At 43.0% G+C, this 17,807-nt stretch overlaps 1 protein-coding gene across 1 annotated transcript; it reads left to right on the top strand.

Annotated features, from left to right (window-relative positions):
- Window positions 1–9,652: 9,652 nt before the first annotated feature.
- On the top strand, window positions 9,653–10,105 carry pmchl (pro-melanin-concentrating hormone, like; the record flags this gene model as incomplete). Its single annotated transcript, XM_079735848.1, has 1 exon — window positions 9,653–10,105. The coding sequence occupies one exon, from the start codon at window positions 9,653–9,655 to the stop codon at window positions 10,103–10,105; it is 453 nt and encodes a 150-aa protein (XP_079591974.1).
- Between the last annotated feature and the right edge of the window lie 7,702 nt (window positions 10,106–17,807).

Here is a 17,807-nt window from a genome sequence, read left to right as displayed (position 1 = left end):
CAAGGGGATGTGATAACCCGCCAACCCACCCCCTGTGGTGTCCCTGAGAATATCTGATGATGGCCTCCCCTGGTAGGAGGAGATATGGAGGCTGGTAAACAAGCAGAGCCGGAGCATATGAAGCTCATAAGGGGGCATCTCTGGGCCCGACAGATGCAGCCGCTCACCCTCCACAGTTTTTGGAGGGAGTTTTTTCTGGTGAGGACGACACTGGAGCCATGGATGCGTCCTACGCTAATATTAGCCCTGCAGCGATTCATGTCGTCGGCTGTATTTATTGCCGGGAGGGGGATCGATCAACTGTGTTTGTCAGGAGTATTGAAAATGCAAAGTAATTCCATCAAACGGAATCTACAAAAAATATTGGCATACATCGGGGGGGAGGCGGCAGGGGATCTACATGAGAAGAAAAATGGTGTGTGTTGTGTGTGTGTTTATGAAGAAAGAAGGCAGCTACTGAGACACAGTGTCGTCCCTGGTCTGCCAGACCAACCGCTGCGATGACATCCCCGCGCATTAGAGACATCTACAGTCCACCGCGGACCGAGGGCAACAGCCCTGCAGCGTCCGTCTGTCCCTGTGTGTGTATGTGTGTGTGTGTGTTTCCTTGTGAGTGAGTGTGTCAAGATCTGTGGGCAGGGTTAGGGCACATGTCTCCCTGTGTGTTTGTGTGTGTGTTTGTGTCTGTCTGTCTGTCTATCCCTGTGTGTGTTTGTGTGTGTGTGTGTCTGTGCGTGTGTGTGTGTGTGTGTGTGCGTGTGTGTGTGTGTGTGTATGTGTGTTTGTCTTTCCTTGTGAGTGAGTGTGTCAAGATTTGTGGGCACATGTCTCCCAGCGTGTGTGTATGTATGTGTATCTGTGTGTGCGTGTGTGTGTGAGTGTGTACGTGAGTGTGTGGGGTTTGCGGCAACAGTGTGTGTGGGCACGTATGTTTTAATCTCTGCAGGGGCGCAACTTTTTTGCACCTGCATGACTGTAATTACCTCCCACACACCCACACACAGGCATGCTGCTCACGGCTCGTAATGGTCGAGAGAGCACACGAGAGAGAGAGAGAGAGAGAGAGAGAGAGAGAGAGAGAGAGGTTTGTAATGGTTGACCGAGAAAGAGAGAGGGAGAGAGAGAGAGAGAGGTATGCATGCAGATCAGTGAGAGCAAACTAGGGTCACACCGGGATACTAAAGGCATGATAAGTGACCTATAAACGTATCACAGGCCACCAGGCGTTCTAAATACACGGGAACGCGGTCACTCTACACAGCGTCTCATATCTGAGGCTCTCTGGCAGAAAGATAAGGAACAAATTCATGTGTGCATTGCGGCTTAACTGTACCTGGGATTCGTAAGTACGGACAATATGAGGGTTTCTTCGTTGATGTCATTAATTCATGACCTGTTCCTCAAACGCACGCCATCTTAGACCAATTGAAAATAAAGATAATTTCACCTCTCATTTAGTGTACAGTTCATAAAGCTACGGCATTCGGTATGAAGTAATGTAAAATACCACTACTATTCTAGCACCTTGTCTTTCCTTAACACTGAGATAATCGTCTGGTTTGCTTTTGGGCAGGGAATACATTGATACAGACTAAAATGACTTGGTCGCCATAGCTACCTGCCTCCATACTCATCGGAGCATGACACAATGGATCACCGATGCTCAGCGGCACAGCCCTATAGACTGACAGGAGCGCACATCTGGCTGTGTCATTCACTACCTCACACCCCTAGCCTGCATCTATATATCTGACATGGAGCATAATTTACTACAAAACACAGTACCACATGTAACCCATTATCTCTTTGAGCTAATTATCTTAGTGTCAGTTTGTTCAATAATAATTGACTCATTACATGTAGTAGTCTCTTTGAACATCATAAATCTGCTGTGTTTAATGGTGAAGCCGGGGACGGCATGATAACAGACCGAAGTGTAAACAGGACAGATACATGGGCAGGTTTGTAGCCTATCTATTAATTAAGTAATTATCTGGGAATTGATGAAAGTAACCCTAGAGTCTAGAATTTCTCATGCTCTCTGAGGTACTCGTCTTTTAATAACTCAAAGTGTTTGTTAAATCTGATAGCCATCATTTGGTTTTCTGTTTTATTAACATGGCATGTTACAAATGCTATTAGTTTGTTAGATTTCGAAAGCTTTGTTCTGTGATGCTATAAAGTTAACAGTAGCGCTCCCATTGGCAGCAGTGAGATGGTTGAAGTTTGTGTGGTGCTCATCGCTATATGTCCTTTTCTATGCTGATGATTGGGTCGGGGGGGGGGGGTTACTGGTCATTTAACTGCTGGGTTATAGGGGTGCTGAATTGAGCGCACCTCTTGAAAGGGCTGTCCGTTGTTCGAACTGCAGTCGTTCTCTGAAAACAGAACAACCAAAACAATGTTTCAATGTAATTCTACTTTTGCAGAATTTACTGTAGCCTTTAATTCTGCCGCAAACAAAGAAAGTAATCTTTCATATCAGCGAGCCAAGCATCCATTAAAGAAAAGAATCGCAAGCAGCCAAGTATGAATGTGCATAAGGGGGAGGAATTAAAACAGAGGAAGCCTAATCCTCACAATTCAGGCTGGCATTTTGGTTTTGGAACTAACTCGAGGGAGGAAGATGAACTTGTAAATACAGTCGATGAAGCATGTGCAATCTAGGTAATGCATCATGGGAAGAGATGACCTTTATTTATGAATGCAATGGAAGAGAGGGGTATGTTGGATCATGAAGCTGTGTTCTTGTTCTCACGTGGTTCGTGTGTGTTTGTGTGTGTGTGTGTGTGTGTGTGTATGTGTGTGTGTGTGTGTGTGTGTGTGTGTGTGTGTGTGTGTGTGTGTGTGCACGTAGTTGTTCGTTGCGCGTGCGTGCGTCTGTGTGTGTTGTGGTTTCTCTGTCGTGACAGACCTGAATGTGCTGATGGTTTTCGCTCCAAAATGTAATGGCCTGGTCGCATTTGTAATCATGATTCTGTTGACGGGAAAACACAAACACGTCGGGAATCGGATTTCGCTGATTGCACTGACTAAAGTCCATTATAGGAGGAATGAAAACATTCCACTCACACAACAGTGAAGAGAATGTCAGCATGGCAAATCATAATGTTATCCTTGTTCGCTTTTTGTCATATTTATACACAGTTTGGCTTGAGACCTGAGATTGGAAAGGATTGGCAAACTGTTGCTCAGCTTGGCGCCAAAGTAAATGGCCACTTGTTGGCTTGGCCAAACTCCTTCTAGGGAATTAGGATGAACATTTAAGTGACAGTGCCTCTGTCACTTAATTCATGATAACACACTGCACAATGTAACTTGTATTATCGCGGTCATAAAGATTTGTTCCAACATCTTCTGTTTGGTCATTCTGTATAGTTCTTCAGCTCTCCCTGAACAATTTGTTTTCACAAAATATTTGAACTAAAGGGACGGCTACAGTGGACTGAATTATAACCACAACAAAAAGTGCAATGATCCGATTTCCGATACCTTCGTGGTTGTGGGAGGAAGAGGCACGAATTTTCCGCCTGTGAAATCCCTGTGTGTGGTGGAGGAGAAGTCTGTGGTTGGAGTCACAGGGTTGAACTCTGCATGCACCTCCTCACTACAAACACACGGGCGAGAAACAAGTAGTATTTCAACGTCACAAACGGGCCCGAAAGACAAGCACTGTGTGTATTTTGTGATGATTGGTGTGTCAATAGCCTACGCATACAAAAACAAAACAAGTAATGGTTGTGCTTTATGTACAGAAAAGCACTTTGTGTAAATGTGTTGACTCGTGAGCACATGTAAAGATGTTGGCGTGGGTCCAGAGATGGGTTTTTAAGATAGCTCTGGCAATTTGCCGCCATTATCAGTGCCATCAAAACAGACCCATTCCCAAATAAGCCATTTAAAGTGATTGAGTATTCGTCTTAAAGGGTTTCAAGGGTTGCAAAATAGACCTCGGCCAAGGCTGTTCTTAGAGGCAAAACATTAAATAAAGAGATGGGAAAACATTTGCTTAAAACATAAAAAATTAAAATATAACCTTATTCTCTGAGTGATCAATTTAGCCAGAAGTTCTCCTCTGATACCTGCAACGCAAAGAGGCCCAAAAAGAGATTAAACGGAGAGAAAAGAAGGTGATGTTTATTTATTATGCTAATAAATGCTATTCAACACCTAAGAGAATCTCCCCAGCGGTTTGTCCATGAACAGCCTTATTATATATAACATGATATACGACACATATGACCAACGTACCGCGCTCCCTCACCCCAGGGGCCACAGGCGGCGTGTAGGCTGACTTCAGGGAGCTGATATCTTCCATTTTGCTCTCCAGGTTCATTGAGAGAATGCCCCGGTGACCGTCTCTCTGGATCTGTTCTTGGGACGCATCGTCCGCTAGATCAGCTACTGCCCTCTACATGGACACACAGACACACTGCTCATGGCTTTGTGTGTGTGTGTGTGTGTGTGTGTGTGTGTGTGTGCCTGTGTGTGTGTGTGCGTGTGCGTGCGCGTGTGTGTGTGTGTGTGTATGTTTATGTCTGCAAGTACATGACGTTCAACAAATACTTTAGCTGCAGGTTCTTGTAATATGAATAAGAAACTGGAAAAATGCCACACACACAAACACATGCACACACTGACACACACACATGCCGCACAAATTTAAAGGGTCAACTTTTTTATTTATTTTTTTACAGATTTTAGGAATTTTATTGCGAACAATCATTGATAATTGACTATGATTAAAATGATTATGATTCACTACGGCGAAATACACATATGGCCTCTACTAAACATACTGACCTCTTCCACCCAATTGTCCAATAGACACTTTCCAACTTTCTTCTCCATAGCGGCGGTCGAAGTCCTCGTTGTCAATCAATCCATTGAACTGGTAAACAGACCGCTGTATTAGAGGCGCGTCTTTGCGATAGCAACGGGTTAGAAATGATAACAAGGGAATTGACGAGCACCGCCAGCCGGTCAGGGACGACCTGTGGACACTGTTGTCCGGCGGATCACCATGACAACGCCTTCTAGCTAACACATTCCTTCTGGAAGTTGATCGTTATTCGTTACTGATCGACATGTCCCCACTTGTTCCCCGTACACCCACGATGAGATCGAGAAGATTGCATTTTAAAGTAGACGTTTTATTTCCACTTCTATGTGTATGTTGACTCGGATACACATGCAGGTGTAACTCTTAGCCATGAATGAGGGTGGCATTGAAATGTTTATTTTATCTTCCAAACTTGTCTGAGAACATGAGGCAAAATATTAATGTATGAAAATCTGCAACTGATAGGTTACTCACGTGCAGAATTCCGATTTCAGTATTTATTACAGTATTCAAATAGTCATAAAGGCCTGATATAAGAGAATGTGAATAAATCAAATGTTCTTGACTTGTGATACTGATTTTACTCTGGAGAAGAGTTAGAGGAAAATATGACAAGGCTCTTGATTGCTTATAATCAGCGTTTTTATAGTAGGCCTACTGGGCTTGATTACGGTACATTGGATTTCGGTCCATTCTCAAAATGATTGCTCAGAAAAGCGCTATTTTTTTGTAGTATTTCAAATCAATCATAATTTCAGGCATTCATACCGTTGGTTTCAAGAAAAAGCTTAGTAAAATAATGATGATGCACATTCCTAACATCTCAGTAAAATTCTGTGGACAGTTTGGATGACCAATGTGTTCTCTTTTGTGTCTGATGAAATTAGTTCCAGCCACTTCTCTTGAAGCTAAATCCCAAGAGAGGACCTTATTACTTAGCTTTACTTGGTGTAGCACATGCTAGTCCAGCACATAGCAGACATTTCCTATATTGAAAAACATCAATATCTTTGTGTCTGTCGCTTTTTTTAAAAAAAAGATTTACACAACCGAAGCCATTATTCAATCAAAGTATCTTAACTCTGTGCTCACTGTGAGGGGTAAAAGGAAGTGGATGACATGTTAATACGACAACTTAAGCTTAAAGTGGTGGGACGTCACAAACACACATACACACACACACACACACACACACACACACACACACACATCCCCCCCACACACACACACAGACATACACACCCTCCTCGTATTAAAATTGTACTTGTTACTGGGTCTGGTTTTGGTTTCAGAAGGGGATTATCAACATGCCGTGGATAAACACATTTCTCCTAAGACCTATCATGTCACACAGCCGCAGCTAGTCCTGCTCTCCCCTCTGAACGAAAGCCCGGAGAGATAATGCTGCTATTTCTGTGTTGCAGTTGTGATTACATGTTCACTGACCAATCTCCATGGCGACCAGCGGCTGCCTCTGCAGCATATCTATTGATGAGTTATGTAGGTGTGTCTTTTTTTTTTGTTCCTTCCCTTTTCTCTTTTTCCCCCCAGAAGCCCTTAGAGGCTGAAAGTACGGCTTTGCCTTTGTGACTGACCTGCCATTAAAATTATGTGAAATTCCTCTTGTCATCGAACCACTGTCTAGGTATTGTGCTGGACGTCTCTATTTCTGCTATTTAATCCGAACATACTCTGGTGTTCTTCCACAATATTTGGACTGCCTCTTTCCTCTTCACTTCAGTTGTTCCCCATCTGTTCATATTTTGATGATCATCCTATTGATTTGTATTTGCTGCTGTGCATTAATCGATATAGAATAACGAAATGCGTTGAATATAGGTTTATGGGTTGTTGTAAAGAACCTGTATTCAACCATCAGAGTGTTATTAGAGTATCCGCCATTCGCTAGGCCGTTCCCTCTTAACTTTGCATTTGCATGGAGCATCTATCTGGTCCTGAGAGTAGGAAGGGGGCTCTGGGGGAGCCCCAGGGTATTTCCACACAATGCCTTTGGGATGCTGAGGGATCTCAGGGGGCAGCTGGCGCACGTCAATGGGAGAAAGGGGGGGAGAGACTAAATGGACACAACTGAGATGGCTAAGTTTAGATATTGGGTTAGATATGGTTAACTTTAGGTATTAGAAAGACGGATAAGTTTCGAAATTGGGTTAGAGATGGTTATGTTTTGCTATAAGGTTAGGGGTGGTAAGTATGGGTATTAGGTTAGAGATGGTTATGTTTTGCTATTAGGTTAGAAGTGGTTAGTTTAGGTAAAAGGTTAGAAGTGGTTAGTTTAGGACAGGTAATAGGTTAGAGGTGGTTAGTTTAGGTAAAAGGTTAGAAGTGGTTAGTTTAGGACAGGTAATAGGTTAGAGGTGGTTAGTTTAGGTAGTAGGTTAGAGGTGGTTAGTTTAGGTAATAGGTCAGAGGGGGTTAGTTAGGGTATTAGGTTAGAGATTAAGTTTGACTCAGCTCAGGTGCGAGCAGCTGTGTCGGCTGTATCAACCAACCATTCACTCTCCCAGGTCTGCGGGCTGTGCATATGCCCTGTGGCAAGACAACCGTAAAAGCTGAACAATTTAGAGGAAGGAGAATGGATTTTTGGATAAAGGGATTGATTGAATAATGCATGGTCGGATGGATGGATGGATGGATGGATGGATGGATGGATGGATGGATGGATGGATGGATGGATGGATGGATGGATGGATGAATGAAAGAAAGTTTAGAGGTTTGGAGGGGTGGACGGACAAAGAAGCAGACAGACTGACTGGTTGAATCGATAGATAGACGGCTGAACAGATTATAAGTGGAAAGGGAGACTAAAGAACCTTTAATTAGTCATTGAAAGCAAGAAAACTGAGACACATTCTGAATGCGGTAACTGCTGGACTTTTAACAGGATCATAACTTAATCTGCAGCTCTGTTGCATTCTAGTGTTTGACGTGTGGCTGTATTGATTTAGCTGTAAAAACACTGGAGTCTGGGCTGTCTGTTGTTATAGAACGCAGCAGGATGTGAGTCAGTGTCTTTGTTAAAAACATGGCATATTTTCACACCCCTACCAGCACAATCACTGCATGCACACACACACACACACACACACACACACAAGCACACACACACAAGCACGCAGACAAGCACACACACACACACACCTACACACATACATACACTTACACACACACACACGCACTTTGCGATAGCACTGTCCCAGTCAATGAAGCATAATCATACAAACACATACCTACGCACACAATCTCACACACACACACACACACACACACACACCCACACACACACACACACACACACACACACACACACACACACCTTGTGATAAGTCCTGCCTCCTTGGCCACATGGATGGGCCTTTCCTCCTCTCTCTCACTTTCTCTGGTTTCCAGGAAAGGAAGAAAAAGAAAGACTCCCTAATTGTAGGAAGTTGACTTTCTGCCCAGTGCTTGCTGAAAAAAAGAAGACAAAAAGGAGTGAAATATTAGCAGTGATTGACATTTTGTACAAAAGAATAAATTAAGAAATTGAAAATGTGAAATCTAGGGCAACACACAGTTTTACATTTTCTGGTAATGGTTCTAGTTGCATAATGTCTTATGATTATGCATGTAATTCTGAGCACTATGCATAACCTAGTTGATTCATAATTCATTTTTTCAAATTCATGGTTTTTCAGAATGAGATCATGAGAACATGTAGTAATTCATGCATAAGATTCTTGGAAACATTCACAATATGTATTTGTAGTGTGTATTAAAAGGAAGAACAACGTAACTGTTTGCTACTAGGTCTTTAGAGAGACTAGGTCTCTACATTTTTTCAAGCGTCAAAGCGTGATGTGTTTAAATTGTGACGCTATACATGATCAACGACAACACCGTAATAAACAGAAAATGAACAGTGACGTGCTTTAGAGTGGCAATCTCAAAGATTTTCAAAGTAAATTTCTTTCACAGAATGAGGTAACACAATGGTGATGGAGCCTATGGCCCACTGCATTCGCAGTATTATGTTCTATATAACAAACTGGGTGTTGATGGCAATCAACCCAGTTTCGCCAGGATTATAATAAATACATTTAAATCATAGAGCACTATAGGTTCACAGGGTCGCAGTGTATTATGTTCCATATAATCCTACGCACCAAAAAACATCTTAATTGATCCTTGAAGAGTTATTCCCACAACAATACCGCTGTGGCTCAAATCCCTTCCACAAACACTCCAACGTTTCAAGAATTCTGTTCGCTTTATGTTAGCCTTCCAATACCCATCTGAAGAGCCCTGATTGAACGAGGTTCACCACAATGCCACGAGAGGATAACTCATTTCAGGGAACAGCTCCTTCCACACAGAGGGCCACAGGTGGGTAATGCACCTGTGTTGTTTTAAAGGGCAATGTTTTTGGATTAATGTCTTACCCTTTGTTGCCCACCCCTTCAACGAAGTCCTACTGTTCCCCGACGCATCTGACCAACGTACCTCCAAGGTCTGAGGCGTGAAATCGTCGCTGGTCTCCACCAAAACACTTGAGAGTCTCATCATCCCCTCTTTCAGTCTTTGAAATAATATCTCCGCGGGGAGGAACGCCAACGCAGACGCCGAAACCCAAGCATGGTCCCGACCCGGCTAATCCCATAGGTCTGAACGCTATAAAAGCCCGTCCGAGAACCACCGATGTTCAGAGCAGCAACGCCAGAGCTTCTCCTGCCTCATCTCCAGCCACCTGCTAACCAGCTCTCCCCCCGGGCAAAACAGATCCAACCAAGAACCACCACTATCGCCACCGCCATGAGACAGTCCGCCGTGATGCCCTCCCTCTTCGCTGCCGCGCTCCTCTTCCAGTGCTACGCCTCGGCCGCCGCGGTGCCCCTGAGCAAGAGCGTCGACGACGGCGACTCCTCCTCGGAGCAGGACATCCTGAGCGCCCTGCTCCTCGGCGAGGGGGCAGCGGAGCAGTCCCTGGCCGGCGACGACCCCGCCATCGCGGTGGGCAGAAGCGGGGGTCCCAGGGTGATCGTAATGATGGCCGACGCGGCAGTGCTGAGGAACCTGAGGGTGCTGGACCGAGGGCTGTCCTACTACAAGCAGCAGCAGCAGCAGCAGACGAAGGCCGGGGACGGCGGCCTGACGCTGGAGCGCCAGGAGCGGTTGATGGGGCTGGAGCCCGGGATGGCCCTCCGCAAGCGGGACACCATGAGGTGCATGGTGGGGAGGGTGTACCGGCCCTGCTGGGAGGCATAGACACTGGATGGAGGCCCTCTCCTCTTTCATCAGCATCATCGTCATCGCCGTGGACTCCTCCACCTCCTCCTTTTCCTCCACCTTCTCCTCCAACTCCTCTTCCACCTCCTCCTCTTCCACCTCCCCCTCCTCCAGCTCCTCTTCCTCCCCCTCCTCCTCCTCCTCCTCCTCCTCCTCCTCAACCTCCCCCTTCTCCTCCTCCTCTTCCAGGGCTCCTGCTCCTCATTGTCAGTTGGAGACTTGGAGACTCACTGGTGACTTCTTCACGCAAAAAGCCTGCCTCATTTTGACATGTCAAATACAGAATACTCGTTATATACTCGATATGAGTCTGCAAATAAAAGTAATTTCGTTGTACTTTCTGTCTTGTTCTGAATTGTTTGATGAATTCATGCTCTGCAGCCTTCGGTAATGACCAAAATGTTCAATTGGAAACTACGCAAAAGCAGCAATTATCTTCATACAATGTGCAAATTACCGAGCGATTGCTACAAGGCAGGGGAAAAATACACACTTCATCACTTCATCTCTTTGGTCTACCATTGTAGGCCTGTGACCAAGCAATATTACTGCTAGTCAATAAGATGTGGTATTCAACCGTTAAGCCATCGTTGAGAGTTAGGATAGTAGATAGATAGTTAGGTACCATAATGTATGGTAGGTAAAGGTATGATAAACTAAATTAAGGTAAGCTAAGATATACCTTTCTAAATAATATCGAACAAAAAAATCATACAGACATGGTAAATAGGCCTGAACATAGTTAGCAGCTTACTCCAACACAGCATGGAAAATTAATAAACCTTTCAAAATGCACCCTCACATGGCAAACACTATGAAATGCCAAATATGATGCCTCTTTTAAACCAGCACTCTACATGTATGCACATGAATTTATCCGCATTTATGAGTGTTGTTTGTTTCAAATTCTTCAGTAAATAAATGCACTCATCAGTCGTTGTGTGATAAGGTATCTTATTTAATCCACATGTGCCTGTGTTGGAATACGAATGAGGTTTAAGCGATCGTGAGCTTGTGAAATCAATGTAAAATATCTGTCAAAACGTCCCTCAATTCATTTCAAATGTGCGTTCAGCTGGAAGAATTTAATAGAGTTTGACCTTTATGGTGCTAAGCCAATCAGAGGTGGGTATTAGCTTTGTGGCGTTGTATAGACAAAGTTATTAAACACCTTAAGTTGTTGCAATGGACAGATGATCTGATGTAATGCACTCTTTGATCACTGACCATGAATTGAGAAATAACATTATTTGCTTCAGCTTTGACAAAGAATACAAATTTTCTTTCACAACATACATACATAACTACATGCATTGGTGAAACATGTATTTCCATGTGAACGTCAAGTTAGACGTTCTGAGTTAAGTTACTGAGCGACAGAGAACTATTGTTTATATGTTTGTATGCACAGCTCTTTGTCATGTTATAGTCATAACCATTATATATGTGTTTCATATAAAGAAGCACAAGCTAATTTCTCTAAACTTAAAACCTTCATTTGGTTGAAAATACATCAGCTAGAGAAAAAGAAGCTATTAAAGAAATTAAAAATGTTTTTAAACACAAGACTATGAGATCATAAATACCAGAAAAACTGTACAAATTGGACGCCTTGTGTCGCAATCAGGTCAATAATGATTGCTCTAAAAGCCTTAACTGAAATAAAAAGCTCCAATTTTTGAAGATTGGGCTCTTGTGTAAAGCTAACAGCAGCAACAGCCACTACTCACACTGTCTTTTCAACGCATGATGTCATTAAAGTGGGCGATGGAACCAATGCACTTGTGACCCAACACAGCTGTTCTATATCTGGCTTTAAACACAATCTCCCTTTCGGCCAGATGATTGACGACGATTTATGTGTTGTCGTCTTCTGTTTGTTTTTTATTAAGTGCATTTGTGGTTTAGTTGCTTGAAAAATAGTTTCAAATGTTCCTAATCTTGTTTATTCCAGTCCGTTTGCAAGTGGCTGAGGGACTTTGGCTTTGATTTCTGACTGCAAATTGTTAGTTTTGGTTTCACAACAGTTTCCGCGGAACATAAACAATGATTCATGATTTTATTAGCTGACTTTGAGATGTGTGTTTAGTACACTTTTTGGACATTTTCAATAGGTGTGTCGTGGATACATTCATTTTTCGCTATTTCAGGTTTTAGATCCTGCTGTACAACCCTTAAGCATATTAAGAAACTATGAAATAATTAATAATAATACAAATAATACAATATTTTTAAATACAACTTCTTGGGCCTGTTGTAATGTGTATTATTATTTACAGTAAAATATGAGGAGGGCTTCTAATTATTATTATTTTTTGTCAAAATAACCGATGGCGTAAAGAAGATAGCCCCAAACAGTTATGTAACTGATGCACTGTTCAGTCCAGTGACTTTGACACCCAGGGGTCAAATTACCGGCTCCACTGTAAACGCACCTTCAATTCAGTTCCCATAAGCGAGTACAGGTGTGACGCATCAACTCTACAATAGCAAGTCCCAGAAAAACAAATCAGCCAGTAAGAGGTTTTATTATGCAATAACCTTAAGAGTGAGTCATCTAATGTACACAATGTATGGGTTTGGTTCTCCATTTATAATATATGATGGCAGCTCTCCCCCCACATTCCTTTCCTATGTAGGAGCAAATAGCCCAGGCTCTTGAATGGCCAATGGGCCTTGTCCACCTAGCGGCCATCTTGGTTCTCCACCCATTGGATCATTGTATTTCTAGCAGTCTAGCCAGCAGAGTATGGCTAACATCTGGAAGCTGTTGAACAAAGAAATAAAAACCCAGACAACTTACTACCAAGTGATATTTTGATTACAACATTTCGTATCTTACCAACAATTTTCATTTGTTCAGTTTGAACTCAAATATTAGTTTATATTTAAATATCTTTGTGCTTGATTGATGACCCCTAATCAAACCTATCTGTAAAAAATAACATGATGATTGACTTGTATGATTTCAGAAAAAGTATTCGAAGAAGTTGGTTTACTTGTAAGATAAACAATCAAGTTTATTTGCATGATGTTCTTTACATTTGCACATGAAGATGTGTTGATAAAAGTCCATTTAACATCAGTAATTATGTAAGCAGTATCAATCTGTCTGCCTAGTATAGCGTGGCACATCACTGTAGATAGTATGATCATTGATTAGTTGATTAGTTTCATAAAATTCAAAAATAAAAAAATCACATAGGTTTTACAACTGCATAAACTTTATTTAAAACTCCTTTGCAAACATTAAAAGACATTTATAGCCGGCTGTGAGGAGTGCATATTTATCTCCTGCAGCGTGATATTGCACAGGCTCACTTCCCCTACATGTAGATTCTTCTGCAAGAATAGTGGCTATAAATAGCAAAGGGATGGCGGGGGGAAAGGTTAGCCGTCCAATGGAGTTGTCTTAACGGCTTCATTATCTGGAGGCGTCAGGCCTGGGCGTCTGCACGCTTCACAGGTCTGGGTGAGGTCCAGATGGGTGAGTGTGTTGGAAAGGTGGATGCGGTCATGCTATTGGCTGATGGATGTTTTCCAGCACATGCTAAAAGGACGCAAGACCCGACAATCATATACGGGTGTGAATGATGTGTGAGAACTACTTAGAATTTTATACTTTTAACACTTATTTTTTTATATATATATAAAATGTTGTCAAAATTGCTTTGGACGACATTTGTTGAGAAAAAGGTCCTTTGTACTAGGCTGTCCTCCTTTCCCCCACCTTGAAAATGCTTCTTATGACCTTGGACAAAACCTTTAAATTGCTGTTATTATTTAATGTAATAAATGTTATCAACAATTAAAACAAATGTATAAAAATAGGTCCTACAAACTATGTGAAGTTACCAGCCAAATGGCATGTCAACTAAGTCAACTGAAAACAAATAAATCTTTCGACTTATCTCTGCTGCAGATTTTCAAATTGGCGAAGCGAACCCTGGATGCCGAGAAATCAGAGCAACAATGTTCCCATTGTTGGCTGTGGTGGCTGGCAGTATGGGACATGTCTCTGACAGCTGACATAGGGGAAAAGAGGTGACCACATGAGGGCTAATTATAGCCGAGGAGTAGGTCTACCATGGCCTGCTTCCTCCTATGCTTGTGTGTTTATAATCGTGTGTGCAGCAGCCTCCGTTGGGGTAGCAAAGGGGGCCCAAACAACCCAGCATGATGAAGTGATTTGGATGCTGCGATTATCTTGTTCCAGAGAATCTCAATATCCCCAAATCCCACAGTATTTCACCATGTAGAAGCCAACTTCAGTTACTAAAAGGACCAAAACAGAACCGGTACAGTTTCCTAAATTTAAAATAGATTTTGTAGGTAATGAGTGTTCGTGGTATTGCTCATACCAGGGTTACTCTTCAAGAACAGTCACCCCTTGTGCTCTAGTCCTCCATTACCTGAGCAGACTCTTTGCCCTTTAACAAAAATGCCAATGGAATATAAATTTCTTTGTAGGAACAAAGCCAGTAATTAAGCTGACGTTTATTCAATATGGACAGGCCCTTTATCACCTGTGTAAAGACTTTAAAGTCACATGTCTAAAGTTGAAAATACCTTTCCACTGTGGAAAGTTATTTAATTTCCCCTACATACCCTTATTGGTATACCAGTGGGAATAACAAGACACTCCATAACCGCAAAGCCCTAAACTCAGAAAAACCTTCAGTTTGACTCAGGAATTTCTCAACTGCTTGAGAAGTCCCATATATACGTAAGAGCGGTCGCCCTTCCCACACTTCCAGAACAAAACGACTACTTGTGTTACATTTACACCTGTCTGCCCCATGTCCCCCTCCCACATACATCTCCCCCCCTCCCCCTCCATAGATCCCCAACCCACATCAGGTGCTTTGGTGCTTGCTTCCATCTGGGTTATGTATCTCCGGTATGTCAAATAATTGCAATTATAATTAGCAATTTGGTGAATTTATATAACGTAAAAATAAAGGTAATTTTAAGTAAAGTCTGATTAATGAACTCTAATTTCCATTCAATGTATTAAAGTTGAAAAGTAAACAAACCAAAAACACATAGAAGCAAAAACATGCATTTGGTTTCCACCTCTAATTTGTGTCAGCTGTGAGTGAAGGGAATCTCCTCTCAGATGTGACTTCCTTCATGATGCTATTGATCCCAGAGTGGGAGGTTTGTCTGTTAGACGGTTCAGGTAAGCCTTATGGAGACAGTGTTTTGTAAGCTTTGTGAGACCATAATGGTATTCAAGTTTCCGGTTTGCAATTAATATCAGACCATGACCAGGTAGCAATTGAATTCCAAATACGGGCACGACCTCACATTATTATTATTCAGTCTATTACAGATACAGCCGCTCCGTGGATTGGTAGACTTTCTTCGGGCCCCGCCATTGTTTTTGAAATTCTGCAGACTTTGGCACTCTTTGCTTCATCATCGACGGAAACTCCATCCCCCTAACTCTGATTGGTCCTATCGCTTCAACTTTTTTGGGAGAGAAACTGGGGTCAGACGGTCCCAGAGAAACAGAATGTGAACAGAAGGTGAAAGTGAAATGTTATCCGTCTTACTGTTGTTTTGTTATCAGTATTATTATCAGGAGTATCAATGACTTTTTAACAGCATAATCTCCCACTGTCTTTTATTTACACCATCCCAGTGCCTCATCCGAATGAGCCCTTCATACAACCCGTAGGGCTACAGTGCAGACCCGGGGACAGACGTGGCTCTCACTGAACGCAACCCGATACGTGTAGGCCTTCATTATAGAGAGGGGAGGGGCTCATCTCAATCTGGCGTTACCTAATATGATCAGGCTAATAGTATGGTCAGATGGCTACATGACACCCGACGCCGATATCCACCCAGACCTCCTCATAACGTCCATTTAAAACAAGGCCTAATGGCCGTAACAGGTTTAGCCTGACTAGCGATTTGTCACTCACAACGACGTGGGTTATTAGCCTGACAGGCCGAGTGGTGAGGTGTAGGCTTACAGTTGAATAAGTAATGGAGCTTTAAAAAAAAGAAGAAGCAGATGCTCAGTATATTCTGCCAACATAATGAAGATGTCATAAAACGAAAAAAATGGCGAAGCGCATGCACTTTGATCACTTTTCTTATTTTATTATTTGTTTTATGTTGATGATGCAACCGTACAGAACAATCTCAGACGAGGGAATACACACATACATACTCTACTACTACTGTAGACAATCTTTATGTATACATAAATATATATACTTACTTATGTTCTTATTATACACATCATATGGTGTGCAGACTCATTCACTGGGGTTTCTAACCCCAATCTCTCAATGGTAGAGATGAAGAATATGATTGGTTATATACGGCTCCATTCACAACCAATCACACTGACCCATTCATTCAGTCTACTAATGCTGAATTGACCTGCAGAGAGAGAGAGAGAGAGAGAGAGAGAGAAGAGAGAGAGAGAGAGAGAGAGAGAGAGAGAGAGAGCACACACACACACACAGCAAATGTGTGTCTACCTCTACAGCTGACACAGTCCTGAGGCTCTCTGTCCACAGTGTCCCCTGTCTGGCTGGTCACTCTAATGGAGGAGGAGGAAGATGAGAGGGAAGGTGGTGGGGAGGAGGGGGAGAAGGAGAAGAAGGAGAAGGAGGAGGAAGCTGAGGGGTGAGGGAGGAGAAGGAGAATGAGTGGGAAGATGGCGGGGGGGGGGGGGGGGTTGGGGGGGGGGAAGGGGGTCAGGAGTGAGGAGGAAAAGGAGGAGGGAGGCTTCTGAATAATTTAGGTGGACTGGTGCACTTTATAACCTGGCCAGCGGAGAGAGCAGGGACGTACTCCCTAAGTGCATCTGGATAATAGTCTAGCAGGAAACTATATTGACTCATATAATCAATAACCCTGCTTCTGTTCAGCCGCTCCCCTGAGGACACTGTGCGCGTGTGTGTGCGTGCAGGCGTGTGTGATGTGATGGGGAAAATATATTAATTGTTTTAGGTATATTTATTAAGAAGGGTCTAAGACTTCATGGTCTTGTAAACATTGACCCTCCTCCTGACAATATAGACTTTAAAAGGAAGGTCCTCCTTTGTTCAGGAAAAAAAGCAAATAAATAATAAACTATTCCCAGCAAAAGCACTATCTCGGGATCCATAAAACAGAAAAGCAGAATCCACTCAAACCGATTCTGAACTTCACCTCCGTAATGATATATTGAACTTGGCAAGGAAACGAGTAACACTGGAGTGAGCATAATCGTTTGCTGACACGACACCCTCTAAAACATCCTGCACACGCACCCAGGGGTGAGGAATTGATCATCGCCTGTGAGTGACAGGTCATAGAGTCGCATCACCGACCAATGATGCGGCAGAGCTGAGAACAACGCGGGGCAGGGCGGGGGTTGGGGGAGACAGTGACCCCCAGAGGTAGATTTACATCGTGTCAGCAGCAGCAGCAGCACACCCATCTCTGGCCCTTCTCCCCACTTTGGGGCCCCGGGGAGGATGATCCTCTTGAAGAACAGATGCAGAGTCTGCCAGCGAACAGGCTGACTCTGCTTCATCAAAATTGGGATACAAGCACAGCGCGAATAGTCCTTATGATCAACGGTAGCGGAGGACATGTACAAGTATTTGTTTTAGGATTTATATTCAATTCATCTTATGTCATCTTATTCGCTTTTTGACATGGGTACTGGAAA

The sequence above is a fragment of the Pollachius pollachius genome, assembly GCF_949987615.1.
Source record: "Pollachius pollachius genome assembly, chromosome: 4".
NCBI classification, from domain to species: domain Eukaryota; kingdom Metazoa; phylum Chordata; class Actinopteri; order Gadiformes; family Gadidae; genus Pollachius; species Pollachius pollachius.
This window is presented reverse-complemented; position numbering and strand designations above follow the sequence as displayed.